Genomic DNA, 23,467 nt, shown 5'->3' with positions numbered 1-23,467 from the left:
ATAAAGACATCACAGTACAAGTAAGGAGTTTTGGATTTGTCCTTGGCCAGCGAAGGAAACGTGATCAGGCAAACTGAGCGATTTCTGTAGACTGACTGTATGAAAATAGCAATAAACTGCAACAGATGAGCAGCATAATTAGATTTTTTTTAGGAGCAGAACATAAAGCGCGTTCAAGTCCTACTAAATCAATTCCCACGCTGAAAATTATTACATAGAAGGGGAGAGAAAGCAGAGGAAGAGAGAGATTTGGGGTTATTTGTCACGACACTTGCTGGGAAGGTTCACGGCAGCTAAGAAAAACAATATTTGTGTTTTTCTGTTTGAGTGTGTGCCTGCGTGTGCTTGTTAATGTGTGCGTGTGTGTGTATGTGTGGACGCGCACATTTACAGCTCTGCTCTTGGAACCCACGTTACTTTGATTGACAGCTGAGACTTGCCTTTTTCCCCACCGCACTGCCCGCCCTGCGCGCTTCCGAAGTGGCAGCTCCTTGCGACGCGCTGATTGGTCAAAATCTGCGTAGCTCAACGAGGTCAACGGAATCGAGGAACTTCGCAGAGAGACCATTGGCCAGTTTCATAACCCACATTATTGTCCCCACGTGGAGCGGAGACTTTGATTGGTTCGGAGGCGTTTTGTGGGCTGGCCTATAGTTTCGGTTAACTGGGTGAGCGTGAAACCGCGTGAGAAAGTTGCCATTGAGGTAAAGCAGAGCAAGACCGTGAACAGTTCCCGCCGCTGTGGGAGTTGTTGTTATCAAAATTAACGATATATTTCCTCGTTTTTTATCTTTTGTCTTAAAAACGAGAAATCTATTTTGGAGGCAAGGCTTGCTTCCACACTGATCGAGGAAGTAAATATTTCTGTATTTGTTGACCGTTCAACCGCCAGCCAGCGACTGCGGCGAGTCAAGTGGGAACTCTTCTCTACAATTAACTTGTGTGGATTTGTTTCTGATGCTCTGACTGAGCGCCGGCAGTTTGCGGCTGTCTGTTGAGGATCTACGGGGTTGATTTTATCTTGTTTGTTTGTTTGGTCGGCCCTCCGTACTCGGAATACATCAGTTCGCACACAAAACAAACGCCGGAGTGGCGAAGGTGGCTCCAGCCCTATTTTTTTTTTTTCTTCATTTCTCACCTGGCTCTCCTGCCCTTCTCTTCCCTCCCCCTTCAGCTGCTTTCAACTAATGAGCCGTTTCCCGTGTTTTTCCGGTTGATTTACGGTCGCGCTGCCTGTGGAGCGGAGGACAGACGACCGAGAGACAGGGAGAAGCGGAAATTCACGTTAAACGGTCGGTGAACCCAGACGAAGCGGACAAGCGGTGCTTTTTTGTAATTAACGACCGGGGGTCCTAATAACAACGGCGGATGGATTCCTCTCCGTGATTGGGAGCTTCCCACAACCTTACTTTTCATCCCCATTTGATCCCACTTTGACGGGGTTTTAAGAAAGAAACAGTTTCATCCTCCCGGAGATAACAATGTTTCCCCAGGGGCGACACCCGGTAAGACGCTCTTTGTGCATTAACAGACGCTCATTTCACCGGGCTAACCGGGTAACATTACCTCGTTATATGACCCGCCCCTCCGGGCTGCCTGTGTGTTTATATTAAGCTCAGTCCTCTAACTAATTGGGCTCTACAGTGGGATTGATTATACTGCGTTTTAGCTTTTTGTGTTTTTTTTTTTTTTTAAATAACGACTAATATTTCGAAGTTGTTGATATTGTATTTGTGCTGAAAAGTACCAGATTCATAATGTAACCAATAATGTGTAAGTAATGTACCAGTGTGATGTTGGTAATCCGTCTGTGTGTGTGTGTGCCCCACCAGGCTCCAGGCCAGCCCTTCAAGTTCACCATCCCAGAGTCACTGGACCGCATCAAGGAGGAGTTTCAGTTTCTTCAGGCACAGTACCACAGGTGGATAACACAAACACTCAATTCACATTTTCCTCTATTGTCATCTGCCCTCCCAACACTAAACTTCACCCTAACCACAGTCATCCTCATAACCATAATGAACAAAACCTCAACCCTGGCTTCAGACTAACCCATAAACCTGGATTAGGTTCACATACACATACAAAAGTGCACACATATGCAAGCAGGCATCAGTGTTAGCGCTTGCACTGCGGTAGGTCTACATCTTCTTGATGGGTGAGAGCCAGAGGGGTGGCGTGTGGGCTGAGGGTTTCATAAATCACGCCTTATTTTCCCCTGTGTGTGTAGCTGTGTAGGGAAAAGGCTTGCTTAAGTACTACATGTGAGTGTTTCTTTTTTTTCTTTTTGTTTTTTTTAACTTTGCTCTAGATGTTGTCAGTGTGGGTCATTCACAACAGGTGAAAGCTAGACCTGCAGACATAATGTTTCTGATTTACATATTCAAAGAAGAGGATTGTCATAAACATATACCCATTATTTGACGGGAACAATCATTGTATTTTCCATTTTTGCATCAATTCTTTTAAAAACATCTCCATGGTCTGTTTTAGAAGGTGTTTAAAATCATCAAGCAAGAGGGGTGAGAGAAAGAATGAAAACTGATTAGTTTAACTTGAAATGTTGAGTCCCACTCAAAGTAAATGGTGTATTGTATTTCTTGTTGTTTTTTTTAAAGTCTCAAACTGGAGTGTGAGAAGCTGGCCAGTGAAAAAACAGAGATGCAGAGGCACTACGTCATGGTGAGCTCCCTATACTCAATTCATTTGCCCTGCAGGGTCACACATCACATGCCTGAGTTCTAAAGTTTCCTAGAGGAGAAAGTTGTCCATATCTTATAAAGCAGAATACAAATTCCTATCTGAAGACTCGTAATACAAAATATATGTATTGTTAAATACTAAATGAAGGGAAGAGGAAGAGCAACATGCAAGTGTCACCTGCTTTTACTGCGTAAAGATGCTGTGCTGTTACGACTTTTCATGTTGATTTAAAATGTGTTTCACTGTTTCAGAAAATAAAATATACATGAGAGCTTACTTTTCACCTTAAATCACTGAAGTTTTACCTCTTTTACACAAAGCAATGTGGCTGTGTGTCAAAAGCTTCTAATCTAGCACAGAAACAAACATAACATGGACACGAATGCTGTTCAGTTCAGATTGTTTGCGAGCAAGTTGCATTGCCTCATGTTCAAGTTAAAAAGCATTTGACTTGCATGTTTTGACTTTCAAAGTAGTTTGACCTCTTTGTGGAACACTTCATTTAAAAAGATCTGCAAATATCCTCAAAGACATCTACAGTGTAGCTAATTATTGTTTAAGTTATTCAGGCTTTTTCTTTCAGGGGTTTAGGATTTGTTTCACCCCCTCTAACCCTCTCACTCTTTGCCTCCCTCCCCTCCCCCAGTACTATGAGATGTCGTATGGCCTCAACATTGAAATGCACAAACAGGTATGGCTGCTCGTCTACTCTGTCGGTCTTCTTGTTTATCTCTCTTCCTCTCATGGATGGATTTTGATGTATGTGGAGTGTGGGCCTGTTGACGTGTCCTTGCGTGTGCACGAGTGCATTTGTGTGTGTGTGTGTGTCTCTCTTTTACTGTATGCTTGTATATGTGTGTGTGGATGTGTGTTTATTTGTGATCGATGGGGCTCTGTCTCCATTTCCCCAGTTAGGGCCGGCCGGCTGAGCCCAGAGGCAGGATGAATGGCTCTGTAGATTGATTGGTGCTGTCTAGGGGAGCGGCCTGCTTTATTACATTAGAGGGGTAGGGCTGGTGAGGGCAGAGGAATCGATCACGGTGAGGCAGACGGAGGAGATACAGTGGAGCTCTCCCTTTTTTGAAGTTGGGAGGTTAACACAGTAATGAGGCAGACTCAAACATGAAGCGCACAATAACAAGGGCAATTACCCAATCAGTGCACATGCAGAAAGGCAAGGGCACTTTGCATAGCTCTAAGTAATGTATGCAAAAACGCGACGATAGTGACAGTTTCAGTTCACAGACGGTAGAGTGAACACAAGCACAGAACTTGTTGATGCATATACATATGTGAAAGTTAAAAATTTTCTTTTAAGTGTGTAGACATGTGGATGATGAGCAGGGGAAAAACTCACCCTCTCGCTACACACAAACACACATTTCCCCACAGGAGTGGTGCAGGGCTCAGAGCGTTTACCAGTAATTACCACAGCTATCGACCAGTCAGACCAGAGGAAATTGGAGGTGGATTGGCTGGATGCTTCAGTGAAGAGTGGGGATACTTCTCCGCCTCTCTCACACTCCTTCCCCTTCCTTCTCCTCTTGTGTTATTCTCCCTTTTTATACCCCAAGTCCTCTTCTTTTCTTTCTGCCTTCCTCTGCTCTCCAATAACAGTTATGGGATCTCTTCTTCCTTTTTGCTACAAACCACCCCCCACCCCAAATTCCCCCTTCTTTGGCTCCTCTTTCATTTTATGTCCATGTGAAGCTACTGCTCTTTCATTGTAAGGGAGATGCATCTCTTCCTATTGTCCACACACACACATAAACACACAGTTACACTCACTAAAGCTCCAGGGGAGGTCATTAGCTTGGGACTGCAGTTGTCAGAGCAACAAGCTTCTGTGGGTGGGTGGGGGTATGGAGGATATAGACTAACAACTCACCTCCTGCTGAGGATGTACGTTTGTGGGGGGTGCATAATGCTCCAATTATATGTGTAATGGGAAGCTGCTTCTCTGTTCGCACATTTTCTGTGTATGCTTGCATCTTGTCTCTGCATCCTCAACTTCTGTTCACCCACTGTCTCAGTTATGAGTCATTGTTCGATTCATTCACTATATAGAAATGTTAATTTAAGGGTTTGGATGCACGGGCTGTGAGTTTTTGTGGATTTTGTTACTTTTTTATGCTTGACATTAGACATGTCTCAATGTTGGGGGAGAGGCGTAGTAGAGTAACAACAGATCATATTGTGTAAAATCACAAAGCAAGCAAAGAAAGCTTTGATTAGCAGTTATGAGCTTAGTGTAGCTGGTTGGGTCTAAATGTAAGCATATACAAGAGAACTGGTCGAGCTGGACACTAATATTTGATTATTGGGTGGATATTCAGCTTTCAGTTTTGACATTTAGGTTTAGTAATATCACAGTCACATTGCTTTTTCCTTTAGTGCACACAACAATACTTTATTTCCCTTCCTTTGTACCACCTATACAAAGGCTGGGCACCAAGTAGAGGAAAAAGAAACATGTTTTGTTGCTTCTAACTTGATCATTTTCATCATAAATATTGCCAAAAATCACAAAACAGTCTTCGTCCCTCCACTGATAGAAGTCTAGTTTGTTTTCTGGAGATTATTGCTAAAGTTCAAATGAATGACAGAGTACTCAATCTTCATTCTGCTCTCTCAGGACATTTGCATAACATAATTTGATTGGTTAGCACCTGAGCTGCTGCCTGAAAACTTTTTGCAGCTTTTCCCCACAAGCAAATATAATTCAGTTAGATAACATATAACGTTACCCTGTTCAAAGTGAGTGAGAGGAGAAACTTTTGAGGCCAACACCATGAACTTGTAAGTCTTGGCTGCAGCCTGGGAAATTTGAGCATTTGACTTTGTCTCTCGACTTAGGTTTGCTGGGTTGCCCTAGTATCTGGTCACACTATTCTCAGGCAGCCTAATGATTGACCCTGTATACAAAGCTAATTATAGGCTTACAACTCATAATTCTGAGAATGGATATACATAGTATGCCAGAAATAGCTTTTCATTTCAAAATTTCTTGGTATGGAATGACTTGGTTATTTTTGACGCACTTTGGCAGTACAGGAAAGTCTGAAACTTTAAAACTGGACAGAATACAGGTTTTTAAGATCCCCCTTTCTTATTTGTCGAAAGTGTCCTGTAGCCATCAGGTGCACATACACAGACAGCAATGTTAAAACTGTGGCAAGGCTGCTGAGCTCATGTAGTTATGACACGGAGGTATGCGTACTCTGAAGGCTTAACATGTCTTTTGATTCTGGATAAAGAGTCAGTTGTTCGGTGTTTAGTTTTCTCAGAGGGAAGCTGTTCCATATATACTTACGTCTATTTGTTCTGACTTTGCTTACTTTTACGTGGAGTATTTATTCAACCACCTTATTTAAATTTGTCTGGGGAGTATCATTTGTTGACTTGTCAAGATGTATGTTGTGTTACTTTATAAATATATTCATAATTTTTATAAATATAACTGAAAGTACTATTATTTTTGAAGCAGTTATGTGTGTAGTTCAAGACTCATTGTGAAAACGGTAGCACTTGATTTAGCTCATCCAAGTACATAATTGGCTGAACTGTGGCTGTTTGGCGAGCTGACAGGTGTGTGCGTGACAGAGACCTCTAATTGAGCGCAAGTATGCTCCAGCTAAAGAGGACGTCTCCACTTCAGTTTTTCAGGAGCTGTCAGACCCATTAAAATCATTAAATAATTTAGAGCAGCAACGCCATGGTTTTAAAGTTTTAGAGATGGCAGTGCCTGTCAGCCTTTGGACTTTGGCCCAGGCTGAAATATCTTAGTGACTAGTGGAAGGACTGAGATGAAGTTTTAACAGACAGTCATGCTTCCAAAACGGTCGTGCTGTGATGTACCTTCATCGGGTAATAAAACTCTATAACATATTGTATATTGATGTCTCCTTCAAACAGTTGCTGATGTCTGGGAACTTACCATGCCATTAGCTAGGTGTGTAACGTTACTAACACTCCCCTTTACCTAATGAGCGATCCTCCAACTTGTAAAAGAAACATACACCATGCTTTAATATGTTTATTGGCTGTCTCCCTTTTAGACTCTTTGTTTGACAAGACCATCTTCCTTTTTGTGCGGCCAGTTCATGCCAGTGATTGAAGAGCAAGTTTCCCAGTGGGATTTCCCATGACTCAATCAGGGTTTCCATCTGAAGGGACATTCATGTACATCTGCATTTGTAGAACAGCCAACAGGAGCTCCTTTATTCTTAAAAATATAAGCGTTTTCCCAAAGTCTTCCTCTCTGCATTTTTTCACAGTTTTAAAACAGCCAAGAGAACATGCAGAAGTCAGGTTTCCTCTCGGACCATTTTGATTACACTTTACTCATAGATTAGTCTTGAATTTTTGCTCGGTGACAGCATAAAAAAGGTTTTGCCTATGTTAGCTTTACCATCACTCTCTGGATGATCTGTAATAGCTTTAATCCCCTGATTTTGTGGCCATTTCTTCAAATTTCTAATTTGTAAACAATAGCAGATTGTCAGGTTAAATTAATTATATGTAGATGGGAGATTAGGGCAATGAATTCTTGAACAGTTACTTGTTTGCTATTACTGTAAAGTGAGTCATAACAGTTGCATAGCAAGGGAAGTCATTTTTGGGTTAGTTAAACCCACACAGGTGGTTGCTTTGTGCTGTGGGATATTACATTTCTTTCTAGCTTGATGACTTAATTTTGGCTGAGTTTTGAAAAGTTTCCATAAAACCATTTGTTGTTTCGGTGACGACAACCATCGCATTTTTCCTGAGTATTCACCCAACAATAATACAGGGTGATATGATGCATGTTTCTATGTATCTATATATTTATGTGTGTGTCGTCTGAGCCATTACTACCTTTCATGGTCCCCGATTCCCACTTCACTCTGGTCGTCCTCGTATCAATTTGATTGGATGATGTGTAATATGAGTCCCCTTATCTGATTTGATGCCACCACGGGGGTATCTGGTTTCAGCCAATTGTAACCACCTCCGGGGGTTTAAGGGGCAGGCGGATGTGTTGGCATGGATACCGAGGGAGAGCAAACCAAGTTAGTAGTTGATGAGATTATGTTGAAGTGCTGATGGGAAGAGGGACAAGAACACAGAGGACAGGCGGAGAGGGAGCAAAAGAAATAGAACGGGTAAGAGAGAAACCTGAGCTGAGCCCACAATTATAATTAGAGAGGAAAATCTCATTACACTGTGTGTGCTGAAAATGGCACACACTGGATTTCTGTGTGGAGAGAAGTCGATGAGTGTCATTGGTATCATTGTCTGGTAGGGTTTTTTTTTTGGGGGGGGGGGGGGGGGGTATTTTGCTTGCTTGCTGTGGTGGCAGCACTTTCTTGTGTGTGTGTGTGTGTGTGTGTGTGTGCACGTTTATTGCTTTATTGGTGTTACTGAACAGATGTCTTTTCTAAATGAATGTAATTATGTTATCAACAATTAAGTCTCTTTCTATCTGTGTGTGTCTCTTACTTCATCAGACTGAGATTGCCAAGAGACTAAACACCATCTGTGCACAAGTCATTCCCTTCCTCTCACAGGAGGTAAGTATGTGTGACTTAGAGCTACAGACTGTGCTTTGTATCCCATTTATACACTCTAATTTTACTGGTAAATCTGCCATTACTCTCAGGCTTTGGCAAACGTTTGTGCATCTTTGTTTTACAGCATCAGCAGCAGGTGGTTCAGGCTGTGGAGCGAGCCAAACAGGTGACCATGGCAGAGCTCAATGCTGTCATCGGGGTACGTGGACTGCCCGGTCTTCCACCTACAGTGTGTATTCCTTTAATTTCTCTTTGCATTAACTATCGCAGTGTGTGTGTTTACTCCATAGGAAATATTTCTTTCCCTACACAAACAAGTTTGGAACACAGTTTGATTTTGCTCTGGTAATAAAATTATTTCAGTTCTCAGGTTGTTGTTGGCTACCACAGTAATCTTCTTTGTTTGTTCTTGTTGTTCTTTGTGTGTAATTAACATAGTAAGTATGATTAGTGTTAGTCGCTGCCTAGGGGGCAACCATAATAAGGACATGGACATTAGTATAGCAAATTACCTAATACATTGCATATGCACCATTTAATGATTAACATAGAAGCCACATTTTCCACAGTCTTGTTGTGTCATCAAAGGTCTGTGTTCTATTTGAAGAAACAATTTGTACTGTTTACATAGTAAAAACGGATTGTAAATACACATCTTACTGTTTACTCAAACACAAATGGGTCAAAGTCAAACACAAGGTAAAAGTCCTCATTTTGGTCACCTGTCTTGTCTTTTTTTTTCTCTCTTCGAATTTCAGTTAAAACCCTGAGAACTGCTACCAAATCATAACAGATATCTATATAAAGTTTTAGGAATATGCCTGAGACTGTGTGTTGTTTTTTTTTTTTTTTTTTTTTTTTTTTAAATGAGATTCCTTATTCCTTTGTCACCAGACTTAACTCAAGGATATAAGCCAACACTGGACTTAGACTGTAGAATTAGATGTAGGGCATATGAGTGATTTTTATGGGAAATGAAAGAAAATTAACCCTTGTGCAAATATGTTTTCTCTTTTGAGACTATGGTTTTGATTTTGATTGATAGAACTGGACTCTTTCGTTATGAGTAAGTTGACAAAGAGGATATGCTTCAGGAATTATGAAAGGTGTTTATTGAAAAGATGTTGACAGACTTGGAAGACTGATGGGGCATGACCAGCTATTCATACTTAAGTAGAAAATGATTTGGCACACTAAGAGTAAAAAGTAGTTTTTTTCCTTGAGGTTTGACAGTGATGCTCAACGTAAAACTGAGATGGAGAGTCTAGCTGTTGGTGGTGATGACTCTTTGGGTGGGATTAGAGAACCATTATTACTCGGACTTATAGGAGCCATAGGGGCTTGACTGGCTGGAGGAGACGCTATGGGTTTTGGTTCAAGGGGAATGTGGGAAAGAGGAGGGGTCTGGAGAGGGCTTGGTGTGATGTGGGGTGGGCTTGTTAGTTGGCGTGAACTGATGGGGGTCTCTGTTAGTGTCTGATTGGTGTGAGAGGTGGATTTGGCAGTTGCTGTTTGAGTCTTAATTGCAGGATTTTTGTGTTTGTAAAAGGGGGGGTCACAGCGTTGCCCTTACACCCCCCCCTTCCCATCTCCTCTCGTCTCCCACGCCAGCCTGTCATTCACCCCGTTTGTGAGTTAAATGAGCGTAATGAAGCATGTTGCCCCTACCTTCACACTCTCTCACACACACACACACATGCATGCACATCCCACACAAATGCACGCAGACACACCAGTTCACACTAACATCCCATGACAAACCAGGCTCCCCTTGCCTCTACCAATACTTCCCCTCCATTTACTCCCATCAGGGGTCCTGTTTGTGTATCCGTGTGCGTGCGTGTGTGTGCTTTGCATCTGTTTGTGTGTGTGTGCGTTTGTGTGTAGCAGAGCATGCTTTTCTGTTATCCCCAGAAAACAACAGGCAGAGGTAGGATGGTTGAGTGAGGATGTGTGTGCCTGCTTTGTTTATCTAGACTATGCGTATGCATGTTAAGTGTGATCAAGTGTGACGTGTGGGTGTGTTTATGTTTGATTGTTTGGCAGGCGAGCTAACTCTGGAAATTGAGTGTGTGAGCGCAGGCAGGCATGGGGGTTGATGCTAAAAGACTGTTTTGTTGTTTTACCTCCATTCTTTGGGGGAGGATGCAGGGAGCAAAGGATAGATGGAGAGGTAAAAGGAGGCGGGGGATCCAAAGTGAGATGGGGGTGGGTGCGTCAATTAGGTGAGATAAAAGTCGGTTTGACCTTCAGCACTGCTTCCAACCCCGCCGAGTCGCCTCCTGTGCCCCACCTTCCCTTCTTCTCTCCCTCCTTCCTCCTCCCCTCCCTGCGGCGAATCAGTGAGCTTGGATTCCCGCAGCTACTGTCTGAGGAGGCAATAATGATGTTTTGGAACACAAAGGCATTTCACGCTCAGACGAGCGCCTGATTTGGTGTGAAAGAGAGAGCAGGGCTGCCAGCCAAACTGGCTCTCCCTCTCTCTCTGTCTCTCTGACCCTCTTCTCTCCTTCTCTCCTCCCCTCTCTGCTCAGTCGCCTCACTCTCTCACAAGATCTGACAGTGCAAGCAGCAGCTGGGGCTCTCGTCATTCCTCCCTCCTACCCCCTCCACATCCTCAGGGTTTGGGCTGTGATCCCAGCTGTCAGTATTGTTCAGTGTTTGACCTTAGAGGGAGGAGGATGTGTGTAGGGGGGAGAGGCTGTGTTCACCACCTTGTAGAGCGCAGCAGCTTGTTGAGGTGGTGTAAACCCCAGACAGTGGAGAAACTGTCCCATCTGTTGAAGACTTTAATAGGGACAGAAGTCTCTTTTGATTAGGTTACAGAGCATTGTTAAGTTTTAGCTGTTTTTGGCTTGCTTTTATGTTGGGTTTTTGGTGTCGGATACTGATGCTTTAAACATTTATGGTAGTTGTATTATGAAATTTGAGACTTCTCGTTGAACTCAACTTCTCTGTTTTTTTTTGTTTTTTGTTTTAGCCATGATTGTGATGTACTGCACTACATCACAACTGCTGAATTAAGCCATACCCACATAGGTGTGGTTCTTTTAAACTGCTTTTTATTCATCTGTCTGACCTGTCTGTTACAGGTCCAGCTGTGTATACCACAGACTAAATAAAAATGGACTGGTGCCTCTTTGTAGCAGGTCACTTTTTTAAAAATGTTTTTCCCAACTAACCACCTCTTTCGCCTTCTGTTTTTTTCCCCTTCCCCTCTCTTAAAGCAGCAGCACTTGTCCCATAACCATGGTGGTGCTCCTGTGCCCCTCACTCCTCACCCTGCTGGCCTCCATCCTTCTCAGCTGGGTGGTTCAGCTAGTCTTCTGGCTCTGTCAGGAGCACTCGGAGCTGTTCCTCCTCATCTGGCAGGAAAAGAGAGTGGTGAGAAAAAACCTCACATGTCTGGACAAGACTCTCACCCTGCAGGACCTGAACACCTGAGAGGTAAGGAGATGCACCTTCCAGCACAGAAACACTTCTGATAGAAAGGGGTTGTTTATGTATGAGTTGTGTTGCAATGAAGTCTGTTTGAACTCATTCTTCTTCCCTTATCTGTTTGGTTTTTTTTCTGCTCTGGTAAACCCCCTGTGACCTCAACCACACACATGCTTTTCCAATGACAACAGAGCGAGAGCCCAGCACAGTAAGTACTTCCTCTTTCTGCAGCAATGTTTACTGCTCTGGTGAGCTACTATTGTCTTACTTTTGTTTGAGGGATAGTTTAGGTTTACGGGAAATTTGCTTTGTTCTTCTAGTTAATAGATAGCTGTGAGTAAGTAAACTGCTCCTAAACATGGTCAAATGCAAATTTACACACACATTAATTATACATATTTAATTTATATAATTTCAAGAGATATGCTAATTGCTTGGTTTTTACTAATGCACTTATATAAAAGGTTATTTTTGGCCACTCATACAGTTCTTAGAAGGTGTAGGGCTTAATTGAAAATGCAGTAGCTAAAGGTTGATGTCAAATCCATCCAAATGCTGTAGGACAGAATTTCATAATGCGAGTAGATGTCACCTGTTGCTGTGTGTGTGTGTGTGTGTGTGTGTGTGTGTGTGTGTGTGTGTGTGTGTGTGTGTGTGTGTGTCCCCATTATATGGAAATTGCTTTTATTATGTAACTCCCCCTGAGGGATCAATAAAATTTATGACATGTCATTATGAATAAAAGCACCTTGTAGTTTTTAGTGCTGTTTCACACCCAGGTAGCTTTTACCTTTTTAAGTTGTGCATTTTGACTCTCAGCTTGTGTGTGTGTGTGTCCGTGTCTCTGTGTGTGTCTGTGTCTGCAGGGGTGGTGGGATTTCTTTGGGTAGGGCTTTGGCCTGCCTCTTTAGTTCTGCCCTAGATCTGCTCTGAACTTAGGTTTCCTTTCTCCTCCAAATGAGCTTTTTAGCATGGTCACACACAGACACACACACATTTTTCATACACACACACTTCTCAACCCTAGCCTGCATTGTTGTGCCTATTTAACACCTCAGTGAGCAGATTACCCCCTTCTCCCCCTCCCACCGCCCCTTATCCCGCGCTTAAAGACTCTCATTGTGTTTAATATCATCACCACTGAGAGGGGAGGGCTTGGGGAAGAGTGGGGGGTGAGGGACCAGCAGTCATGTGACATCGTGTGTATATGTGTGTATTTCAGAGATGGGAGAGAGAGGCACCATGCTAAAAGCGAACAGAGAGTGAGGGAGGGGGGAAATTGCTTACGTTTTGCGGGTCAGTGCTTCTGTGCTCAGCTCACTAAAACCTTTCAATAAAGAGAGGAGGGGAGGAAAGGAGGTTTGGGGGGGTATGAAGGAAGGGGCCTTTGGCAGAATACAGATTCCCCCCCCCCCCCCCCCCCCCCCCGAAACTCTTTTCCGTCCCTCGTCTCTTGTCACCCTTTCTTTTCCTCCACACTCTCACACCCTCCCTCCATTCCTCCTTCATTTACCCTTTTCCCCCCTCAAAGCCCAAGCACTCACTCCCTTGCTTGATTTGTGCATGCGCATGTGTTTGTGTATGTTGGATGCACATTTCATTGACAGGTTGAGACTATAATGGACTCAACATGAAGCTTTAATCCATTAACAATAGGATCCATTGGTCAGGAGGCCAGGGGGAGGCAGCTCTGTGTGTATGTGTAGTCTTGGGACGCAGGGACACAGGAGTGTTATGCAAGCAATACACACTCACAGTCTGTTACACACTTGTTCGTACACACAGGCTTTCACAGTCAATTACACACTGTGCACACAAACACACACACTCTCACCCACACTCTCAGTACAGCCAGTGCAGCTTGTCAGAGCCAGGAGAGGGAGCACTGATAGATTTTGAGAGCCACTTAATGTAATCATCAACTTCAGAGGCATGTGTTTGTGTGTGGCTGTGACGGGCTTTGGTCAAGTGAGAAAAGAGGTTGCTGTTTAAGTGTTAGTGCTGCTTAATTCATGCTTCTGTGAACTATTAACCTATTTGCAAGTAGGAGTATGTTTTTCTAACCTGCTCTACATAGCTGAATAGCTCTTGTAATTAGTGGTAGACGGATCAGACACTTTAGTGAGCTCATGCAGGATGCATACACAACTGAGTGAAATCAGAACCGTAAATGGCAAAATTTGTCTTTATCCTCCAAATTGTCCTTTTTCTTTTTCATATTTTTATGAACGGCAGTGTTCTGCCCTTCTCATCCTCCTCGTTGCTTTCATTCGCAGAGTAACTCATTGCTGCCAGAAAGTCTTAGGAATTCAGATAAGCGACGCAACGGACCTGACTTCTCAAATGACACCAAAAAGCGAAAGGTGGATGACAAGGACTCAAGTCACTATGTAAGGAATCTCTCTGGTACCTGTGTCTTTAATGTAACGTGACAAAGGAAAAGGAATGTCTTCATTCATTTGAACATATTTTATTAATTATACAGCCAGTCAATGGACTAATTTGATTATCTAACTGATCCTCTTCCCTAGGATAGTGACGCAGAGAAAAGTGATGACAATTTGGTGGTGGATGTCTCAAATGAGGTCAGTACATTTGAATATATTTTATAAATGTTAGTTTTTGTGCTGTCTGGTACATGCTTAAATTACATTACATCAATGGTCCATTTTTAAGATGTGCATCATATTCAGGCGTCTGTGGTCTTCTTCTTTCAAGGATTGTATTAAGTTGAACTCCCAAATAGTTAACAGAATTCTTGTTACTTCACCAGGATCCAGCCTCCCCTCGTGGCACACCTCTTCCTTCTCCTAGAGAAAATGGTTTGGATAAAGCGCGTCTTCTCAAGAAAGACCCCTGTAGTCCAGCCTCTACTGCATCATCAGCCAGCTCCTCCTCCTTAAAGTCTAAAGAGATGGCAATGGTAGGAATGGAAAAGAAAAACTTATTTGTTTTATATAAATAAACCCAGTAAATGGAGTGATTTATTTATTTATTGTATATTTATAATTATTCCTTGGTGTTTGGCAGCGAGATAAGGCAGGTACACCTGGGCTGAAGTCAAGCACACCCACGCCTAGAGGTGACTCCACCCCCGGGCCCAGCTCCACACCTGGAATCCGACCAAATCTTTCAAAACCCCCCTCAATGGAAATACCACATCCACCTAGTAGGTCATTTAAACTTACTACTTAATAAATGGTTATAAAAATGATGTAGTTTTCTGTTAGAGGCAAATAAAATGAGTTTGCTTGCTTCAGGCAGAAGTCTGCTCGTTCAGTCAGTTTCATGGAAGATATTTAAAACCTTATCCTAGAGACAGCTTAATATGAAGTGTGACTGCAAGATATCTGGTTAGAAATCTCAGTTTACCTAGGCTTAAGTTGCTTTTACATGATAGTCTAGTCAAGCGTTGGCAGTAATGTCTGGTAAGTGCATGGTGAAAAGACGTAGACTTGCATTCTTAGACATTAACTAATTAATCCTCTTGTGCTTGTTTCCAGCTGCAGGTTTGCGAACTCCCCTGGCTGTACCAGGTCCATATCCAGGTGCATTTGGCATGTTGCCCCACACAGCAGGAATGAACGGGGAGCTAGCTGGTGCAGCTGGAGCTGCAGCCTATGCTGCTGGGCTGCACAACATGTCACCTCAGATGAGTGCTGCAGCGGCAGCTGCAGTGGCCGCATACGGGCGGTCACCAATGGTGAGTAGAAGAACAAGACTAACGTGATAAAATGAGGTGACCCTTTAAATCTGTGTATGTCTATGGATTGCATGCCAAGATAGAACTTTGGCAGAAACTCAGATGCTAGAGTTATGTTAGCCTGGTGTCAGGTTTGCACTTCTGGATTCTTTAGTTTTATGAATTTTCATGTCAGTGAATGTGTGTGAAAAGAACAGAGTGCATTTTTGAGTTCTGCTCCCTTCACATGAAACTTTTCAACTGTGCCTTTCTCTTTGCTATTATACCTGAAGCAGGTGGGCAGCAGTTGTTGTCACCTCTCAGCCATAAAACTCTGTAACCTGCTCCAGGCAGATTTTCATCTCTACCACATTCATTGAACTTACACCCCTCTAAAGAAATAGTCATTATGTTGTAGTTTCCCGTGTCATGCATTGTAACTTAAAAGGGCATTTAAATACTCAAAAGAATGGAAATTTTATTTTAAAGAAAGTGACATTAATCAATGTGAATACTTTTAAAACAAGAATCAAAACAACAGCAAAAACCTACTATTAAATTGTGAATAGTTGCAAAGCTTCATGTCCCTGCTTTCTTTTGGATAGTATTTATACAGATGGCATACCTATGTGCAGTACATTCGCCACATTACTCTTTGCTGTATTTGCATAGTGTTCATTACACTGTTTAAATATCTTTAGTAGTCACACAGCAGTGTCTGAGCAACACTTGATAGCAACTCAGGTTGTGTACTTAGCAGCTGTGTGTGTTTGTTTGTTTGTTGGATGAGGATGGGGTGGGAGGCAGTCACAAATACCTACAGATCTGCCTGTGTGTGTTTGCTGTCTCTTGTAGTTGTCATTTAGAATAAGCAGTTTAATGTGTGCTTGAGAGTATGTGTTAGCTTTGCGCTCATGAGTGTTTATGCTCTTTTTCACAGGTTAGTATTGACCTGTGAGCATTTTGCCAATTCTCATGGGTATTTGTTAGTCCTGGGCTTATAAAATGTCTGTTTTCTGTCCAAAAGGTTGGTTTTGATCCTCATCCTCACATGCGAGTTCCTGGAATGCCTCCTAGTCTGACAGGAATCCCTGGTGGCAAACCGTAAGTATAGTTGTAAAACTAATTAGTCTTATAATTCCCATGATGATGGTGACAATGATGATTTCTTTTTCTTGATCCTTTTTCCACTCTGTCATCAGTGCTTATTCATTTCATGTCGCGGCCGACGGACAGATGCAGCCAGTTCCATTTCCTCCAGATGCTTTGGTGGGGCCTGGGATCCCTCGCCATGCCCGTCAGATCAACACACTGAACCACGGAGAGGTGGTGTGTGCCGTTACCATCAGTAACCCCACCCGACATGTGTACACAGGAGGAAAGGGCTGTGTCAAGGTGTGGGACATTAGTCACCCAGGAAACAAGAGTCCTGTGTCCCAGCTAGACTGTCTGGTGAGTGAGGTGTATTGTTATGAGCTGGCTCATGGTTTGCATAAAGTGGATAGCAGTTTACAAACACAGGAGAATTTTTCTATATATACATAGCTTAAGTTAGAATTTAGGGGATAATTTGCAAAGGAATCAGCCGCCACAAGAGCAAGGCGAGTTGTAGCAGCAAATGAATTCTAACAAAACAAGTCTTCCCAGGCCTACCAGTTTGAGACTCTCAAAATTGCACCACCCAAAAGTTAATGTACTTTTGCTGCAAGGCCTGTTGAGGTGCAGAAGTGGAAAATATTTCCTGCCACAATAGGGTTTTGGACTAGCTCAAAAGAGGAGACCACATATAACAATGAGTTTATTTTGCAGAAGTAAAAGGGAAATTAACATGAGCACAAAACAAAGCCAAACATAGAAGCTGTGAGGGGAGACTGGCCAGCTGCCATCAACATGCATAGCGGAGAAAACTGTTCTACAACACTAATTTGTTGTTATTCTGCCTGTCTGTGTTATTCGTGTGGTGACAACAGCTTCCCTTTTACCTGTCCAGACTTGGTTTGACCACTTGGCAGTGTTTTGATGGTGATCAGTCCATATAACAAAAAGTATTGGACTGTTTGGACAGGCCAAATTTGTCGAATCCCCATGAAAAATTAGCTTTACTTACTATACTCCTTCCGGGATAGGACTACAGTAATGGCCTTATAATATATAGTTGAGTATTAGTTTGAGGAACACTTGTTTGTCAGAAATGATCAGACTAGAATTTGTGCTCTAGATTGCAGAATAGTGAATGAAATGTATGTGGTGAATATACAACACAATAAAATGTTGTATATTGTACTAAATATTAACTTTTTTTGTGCCTACCAAATTAGAACCGAGACAACTACATCCGGTCTTGCCGTCTTCTCCCTGATGGTCGGACGCTTATTGTGGGAGGCGAGGCAAGCACGTTGTCAATCTGGGATTTGGCCACGCCTACTCCCAGGATTAAAGCAGAGTTAACATCATCAGCACCAGCATGCTACGCTCTGGCAATTAGCCCAGACTCCAAAGTTTGCTTTTCTTGCTGCAGCGATGGAAACATTGCAGTCTGGGACTTGCACAACCAGACACTCGTTAGGTAAAAGATAACTGTATGCTTTTACTTCTGTCACTCTTCAGAAGATTGCTGCAAATAAATATATGCCTCTGCTAAATGTTAAGGACATCTACAATCACTGCTTGGCTTTTCTAATCTCCTCTAAGCAACAGATTTGACCTTTAATTTGCAGTCTCAGCCCCTGACTGATTTAACCTTTATGATTGTAGCACCAAGAGGCAGACAATCTGTAGTGTTAGTACTACAAAAGTGGCTTCTGATGAGAAATGCTGTAAGCACTCTCCATATGGTAACATGTGATGCATACCAACTGCCCTGCACAGCTCATGGTTGGTGCCTTGTTCCAAAATGTCCGTCTTTATTTAATTGAGAATGTATGTGTGTATCCCACAGGCAGTTCCAGGGCCACACAGATGGAGCCAGCTGTATCGACATCTCCAATGATGGCACCAAGCTGTGGACCGGAGGCTTGGATAACACAGTCCGCTCCTGGGATCTGAGGGAGGGACGGCAGCTGCAGCAGCATGACTTTACATCACAGGTGCACAATCATACAGGCATTTGAACATTATTTCAGTCATTTACTTAAAAAGAAATCCACAAGTTTCAGTTTTTATTTTAAAGTAGCATCCCCACTAAAACAAAATCTGTGTGTATCAGTTGGTTAAATTTGTAATCCTGACAGGACTTATTAATATTTATTTTCTCTTGTGTTCAGATCTTCTCGCTCGGCTACTGTCCGACAGGAGAATGGCTCGCTGTTGGAATGGAGAGTAGCAATGTTGAGGTCCTTCATGTAACCAAACCGGATAAATACCAGCTTCATCTACATGAGAGCTGTGTGCTCTCCCTGCAGTTTGCCTACTGTGGTAAGCAACTTGCATATTAAATGAGCTGCAAAATAGAGGTGGAAAAAAAAAAACGTGGGCTTGGAATCCATTGTTAGGTGAAGACACCCCCAGCCCAGTGGTTTCACTGAAGTTATGTCTGTACGTTGTATGTTCCATTCTACAGTGCTTTCATTTTTTATATTGTGCATGCTTGTATTTACTCTTCTACTAGGCAAATGGTTTGTGAGCACAGGAAAGGACAACTTACTGAATGCATGGAGGACACCTTATGGGGCGAGCATATTCCAGGTTGGTGGCAATTGATCAGTACATTCATTGTATTATATATTTTCATAAATGACACAAAATGTGCTCCTCGAAAGTTGCTGCATTGGCTTTAATAAACCACCCTGCAAAATCCACTAGCACTGTTTTGCATCCATGCAGTAACTGAGTCAATGCTATGAAACAGTCAGTGCTGTCCAACAAAGGAGGTTGTTTAAAGAGAATTATACAGAAAAACGTGCTTAAACTTTGAATATGAGTACTGAGGTAAAAGCCTCGCAGTCTCATAGTCGCTCCTATATTACTTTCAGTACTATTCAGTAAATTTTAAAAGCACAACTTTAAAACTTTTAAGCACTGTGTTCCATACAAACACACATGAATTTATTTTCTAGTTTTCTTTTAAAATGTTTCATTACTGACTTTTTTTTTTTTCCCCTATCTCTTTTTTCCTCAGTCTAAAGAATCATCCTCGGTACTAAGCTGTGACATATCTGTGGATGACAAGTACATTGTTACTGGTTCAGGGGACAAGAAGGCCACTGTTTATGAGGTCATCTACTAAATATATGGAAAGAAAGCTGGGACATTTCTTCTTTTTCCAATATGCTCTGTGTTTCTAGAAACACACCACAGATAAGGTGGACCTTGATGGCACATTCTTTATTCTGTTAGAAACCTTCAGAGAAACACATTAAGGAGACCCATGTTGTATATGCACTGATCTGTTGTGCCTGTGTACATGACTCCAACTCAGCTGGGAATAAACTGGAGCAAGTGGATGATAATGGAAGCACAGGAAATATTCAGATATCTGCTTACTGCTGGGGGCTAACCTGGGATCATTTACACGAATCAGAGAAGGACCAAAGGGGACTCTGAAACGAGCTCTTCAGACAACACTGCTGAACATCAGATATTGAAACACACTAAATGTCAGCACAACTACATTTGGACAACCTCTCAGGCCTGCAGGGTGACTGTGTAAAAAAAAAAAAAACGACAAATGGAAAAGGAAGAATGGACAAGAATTGGCATCATGTTGGAAAGATGGTAGAAAAAGAGGAACAACAGAATGGAGGGACATTTTCAAACAGTGAATGCGGAATATGTTGATTTGTATTTTGGTTCAGAAGACGCTCACAGCCTTTCGTTCCTCTTAGCTATGGCTGTTTGACCTTAAAACCTCAGCTTACTGTTCTGATACGCCTACTCTGTCTGAAAAGTACATTCTCTGTCTTTACCTTAAGTCCTATCCTCACTAACTGCACTGTAGTTGTAGCTTTCCACCTACACGCTGTACTTAACTACTTAAAATGTCCAAATGGTACATTTTTTTAAAACACGCTGAAGGCTATGATGACTTGTCTCACATTATGCTGCCACGAACATCTGTCATGAGTTTATTTGATCCTCATGTAACATGATAGGGTTTTTTTTGTTGTTGTTTTTTTAAAGATCCATACCAGTTTCAAATGGAAAAAGTGAAGCACTCAGCTATGTGAAGAAAAATTAGCATAACAATCCAGATAAGCTTCAAGAACAGGAAATGGTAATATGTTACAGAATGCTTAACTTGGGTTATTCTGAAAAACCTTCTTTCTGTGATCTTAATTTTAAAAAAGAAAAGGGGAAAAGGTGAGAGCAAGAGTGAAAACCTGGTGTTTTCAAAAAAGTTGATTAACTAATTGTCAAATTCTATTATTACATAGGTTTCATATATTTTCACACTAAAGTTGTCCTACACAAATGTAAAATCTCCACAATATTGACAGAAATATTTAGATGGAGCTTTATTCTAACAAAAGCAAGGGGCAGGGGCATGGCAATAATAACAATATGGCAGTAATCTATGCCATCAGTGCATGTTGGTGGGTGTTTCCTTAGAGTAACCCCACAGTTAAGTCCCTTTCAGACATCATACTCCATGGCTTCATCATACTGGTAAAGTGCTGTAGGTCCCTTTTTGTTTCTTCCAGGTTGACTACTTTGGGGTAGTGAAGTGAGTATAATGACTTTAAAAAAAATATTTGGGGTTTATGTTCTTTGACTTGTAGGGTGTGGGCAGTGGTAAAGTAAACACGAATTCATTCAGACGTGATATATGCAGATGTCCGATTTGAGTTTTGCAATACGTGCAAAAGATTTATTGCACTGGCAGTGTTAACTCTAGTGTGGTTACATTTGGATGTTTAAAACTCCCTGTCAGTCACTGAAAGGTAGGGGTGTGTGTGTGTGTGTGTGTGAGAGAGAGAGAGAGAGAGAGAGACAGCAGTAGTTTTTGTGCATCCGTTAATACAGTGGCATGACAAATAGACTTTGTTCTGTGTTGAAAGTGACACTTCAGTGTTTCCGGCTCCATTCTAGTGTGACAGGCTGCTTCGTGCATTCAGACATGAAGCTGTGTGATTAAAGGAAAGAAATGCATGTCGGAAAGGGCTTTGCTCAATGGATCTGAAATGATGTCTCAGAATCACCATGTCTTTACCGCTGTAAGTCACCCCCACCCTGCCTTTACCAATCTTTGAAACACGTCATGTCTTATTGTATGAATCGATGATTATATTTCCTGGATGGGAACAAATTAAGGCTTAACATGTAATTTAATGTTCTTGTATTTGGAAAATCATAAGTGACTAGGATGGGTAAAAAAACAAAACAAAACTTCTGATTATACTCACTAAATAAATTACTTTTTTTTTTTTTTTTTTTTGCTATATACTTTCTTTACCTTGTATTTCTGAATTTGGACACTAGGTCAAAGTTTAGCTTTGAAATGAAACATGTGATGTCACTTTTTAAAGAAAAGATTAAATCGTTATTTTTCACCGTCGTCTTAAGGACGAGGGTAGAGAAGGTGCAGTCGCGCTTCAGCTTCAGGAAGGAGTCGGTTAACTTCAGCTCATTAATTTCACGACCTTGTGCTTAGCTTGTTCTTAAATCTGTTTCTGTTTGTATAAATGTACATATGTTCTTTTTTTTCTTACCAGATTTGCTTTAGAAACAAACTTTTTGTACGTCTTTTACATGAAGCAGAAACGTCTAATCGGGAGAAATACTAAGTGATCTTAATGCTAGTGGGTCTGAAATGATTGAAATGTCTAGACAATAAATGTTTCTTTTTTAAAACGTGTGTCTTTTAACTTTGCACTTTGATACAACAACACTCAAGTTTTTAAAGGAGGAAGATGTAGGGAATTATTGGCTTTTGTGGATGAATCATGAAAATAAAATGCACTGTAGTTGAGTGTCATTATGTAACTCATACAACACATTGCTTTTCTTAGCTAAAAGCTGCATCCTGTCTGCTCCTATTGGCCATCTTACCACTATAAACTTGCATGAAATGAATAGCTGTGACTTGGCCTACTGCATCTGATCAAGGATAATTATTTTGGGAGTCACATGAAAAACATCCAGTGAAGATTTAGAGTGCGCTGCTTCCCACATAACTGCTGACACGAGATAAAATCTTATGATTTTGTCACCTCTGTTACTTTATAAGCTGAAAGGTCCAACCTGTACAGTCCTAAGTGAAGCTAGCATGCCAGTGCATCTAACAACAACAACAAAAAGATATTATGAGAACATAGTTTTTTCATAATTTAGAAACTCTTTACTGAACATGGCATATTGCAAGCCTTTTTTTTGTTTTAACTTTGAAGGCTTTTTACAGATCATAAAAATCATAAAATCAGCACCTCAAATGATCAGAATAGATCATTTCAAGTTTGAGTACATCCAGAACACAAAGTTCAATAAATGCAACCACAATCATGGGGAACACTGCTGATTTGACAGTTGCTTAGATGATGATTATCGATACTCTTCACAAGGAGGGTACACCACAGAAAGCTGGCTGCTCACAGATTAACTTTATCAAAGCATTTAAATTGAACGTTAACTGGAAACGTGTGGCAGGAAAAGTTTCACGAGCAACTGGGATGACTGCAGCTTTGAGAGGGTCGCCAAGAAAAGTCAGCTGAATAACTTGGGAGATGTACTGGTGCTTGCTTTGTCCAAAATACTTCCTCAGGGCCTTACCTTTATCCAAGATTGCAACACTAGTACAACATCTGAATGGTGAGACCTGCCGTTAAGGCAACGCAGTTGTGTAACTGTTTCACTCACTAATGACAGCACTCTGGTATATTACAGTTGGTTATTGCTAAAGGGAGGCGTGACACAGTCTGTCCCGGTTGGGGTTGAACGTTGTTTGAACAGGAAGACACCTAATGAGTATGTTTTGACCATAATTACTGACTGGATTGGGTTTGGGTCTGCTGGTGTTGACAGTTGGAGAATAACCTCATGGGATGTCTTAAATGTAAACATATATAGGTGCTAAATGGAAAACGCACAACATCAGCAAATAAACAGAAGAAGAGCAGTGAGCGAAATGTTTTGGTATTAGACTGCACTGAATGATTAA

The 23,467-nt window shown here is 41.8% G+C and overlaps 1 protein-coding gene across 5 annotated transcripts; it reads left to right on the top strand.

Annotated features, from left to right (window-relative positions):
* The first annotated feature begins 684 nt into the window (after positions 1-684).
* Positions 685-22,164, top strand: LOC146657565 (transducin-like enhancer protein 1). 5 transcript variants are annotated; one of them, XM_085425747.1, is made up of 20 exons: positions 685-1,505; positions 1,833-1,921; positions 2,619-2,682; positions 3,350-3,394; positions 8,193-8,255; positions 8,380-8,454; positions 11,486-11,702; positions 11,885-11,901; positions 13,970-14,083; positions 14,225-14,278; positions 14,467-14,616; positions 14,724-14,862; positions 15,197-15,396; positions 16,403-16,479; positions 16,578-16,827; positions 17,694-17,941; positions 18,314-18,461; positions 18,639-18,789; positions 18,983-19,059; positions 19,493-22,164. In XM_085425747.1, exons 1-20 carry the CDS (start codon positions 1,482-1,484, stop codon positions 19,598-19,600), a joined length of 2,310 nt encoding a protein of 769 aa, XP_085281873.1. In that variant the 5' UTR covers positions 685-1,481; the 3' UTR covers positions 19,601-22,164. The 5 variants fall into 5 exon arrangements, with proteins under 5 accessions (XP_085281873.1, XP_085281872.1, XP_085281871.1 ...); XM_085425746.1 differs by having other exon boundaries at positions 11,483-11,702; XM_085425745.1 differs by having other exon boundaries at positions 8,380-8,484.
* The last annotated feature ends 1,303 nt before the right edge of the window (positions 22,165-23,467 follow it).

Source organism: Rhamphochromis longiceps, linkage group LG12 (genome assembly GCF_057381845.1).
Source record: "Rhamphochromis longiceps isolate RC_006_pf linkage group LG12, R_longiceps_female_GT1.1, whole genome shotgun sequence".
NCBI classification, from domain to species: Eukaryota; Metazoa; Chordata; class Actinopteri; order Cichliformes; family Cichlidae; genus Rhamphochromis; species Rhamphochromis longiceps.
This window is presented reverse-complemented; position numbering and strand designations above follow the sequence as displayed.

What these genes read in the sequence shown, in the direction of transcription:
- LOC146657565 (XM_085425744.1), top strand. Translation starts at nt 1,482, where the DNA reads ATGTTTCCCCAGGGGCGACACCCG. An exon ending in TGCCCGGTCTTCCACCTACA is followed by an intron (nt 8,485 to 11,482) that starts GTGTGTATTCCT and finishes CCTCTCTTAAAG; the next exon opens with CAGCAGCACTTGTCCCATAA. An exon ending in TGGTGGATGTCTCAAATGAG is followed by an intron (nt 14,279 to 14,466) that starts GTCAGTACATTT and finishes TTACTTCACCAG; the next exon opens with GATCCAGCCTCCCCTCGTGG.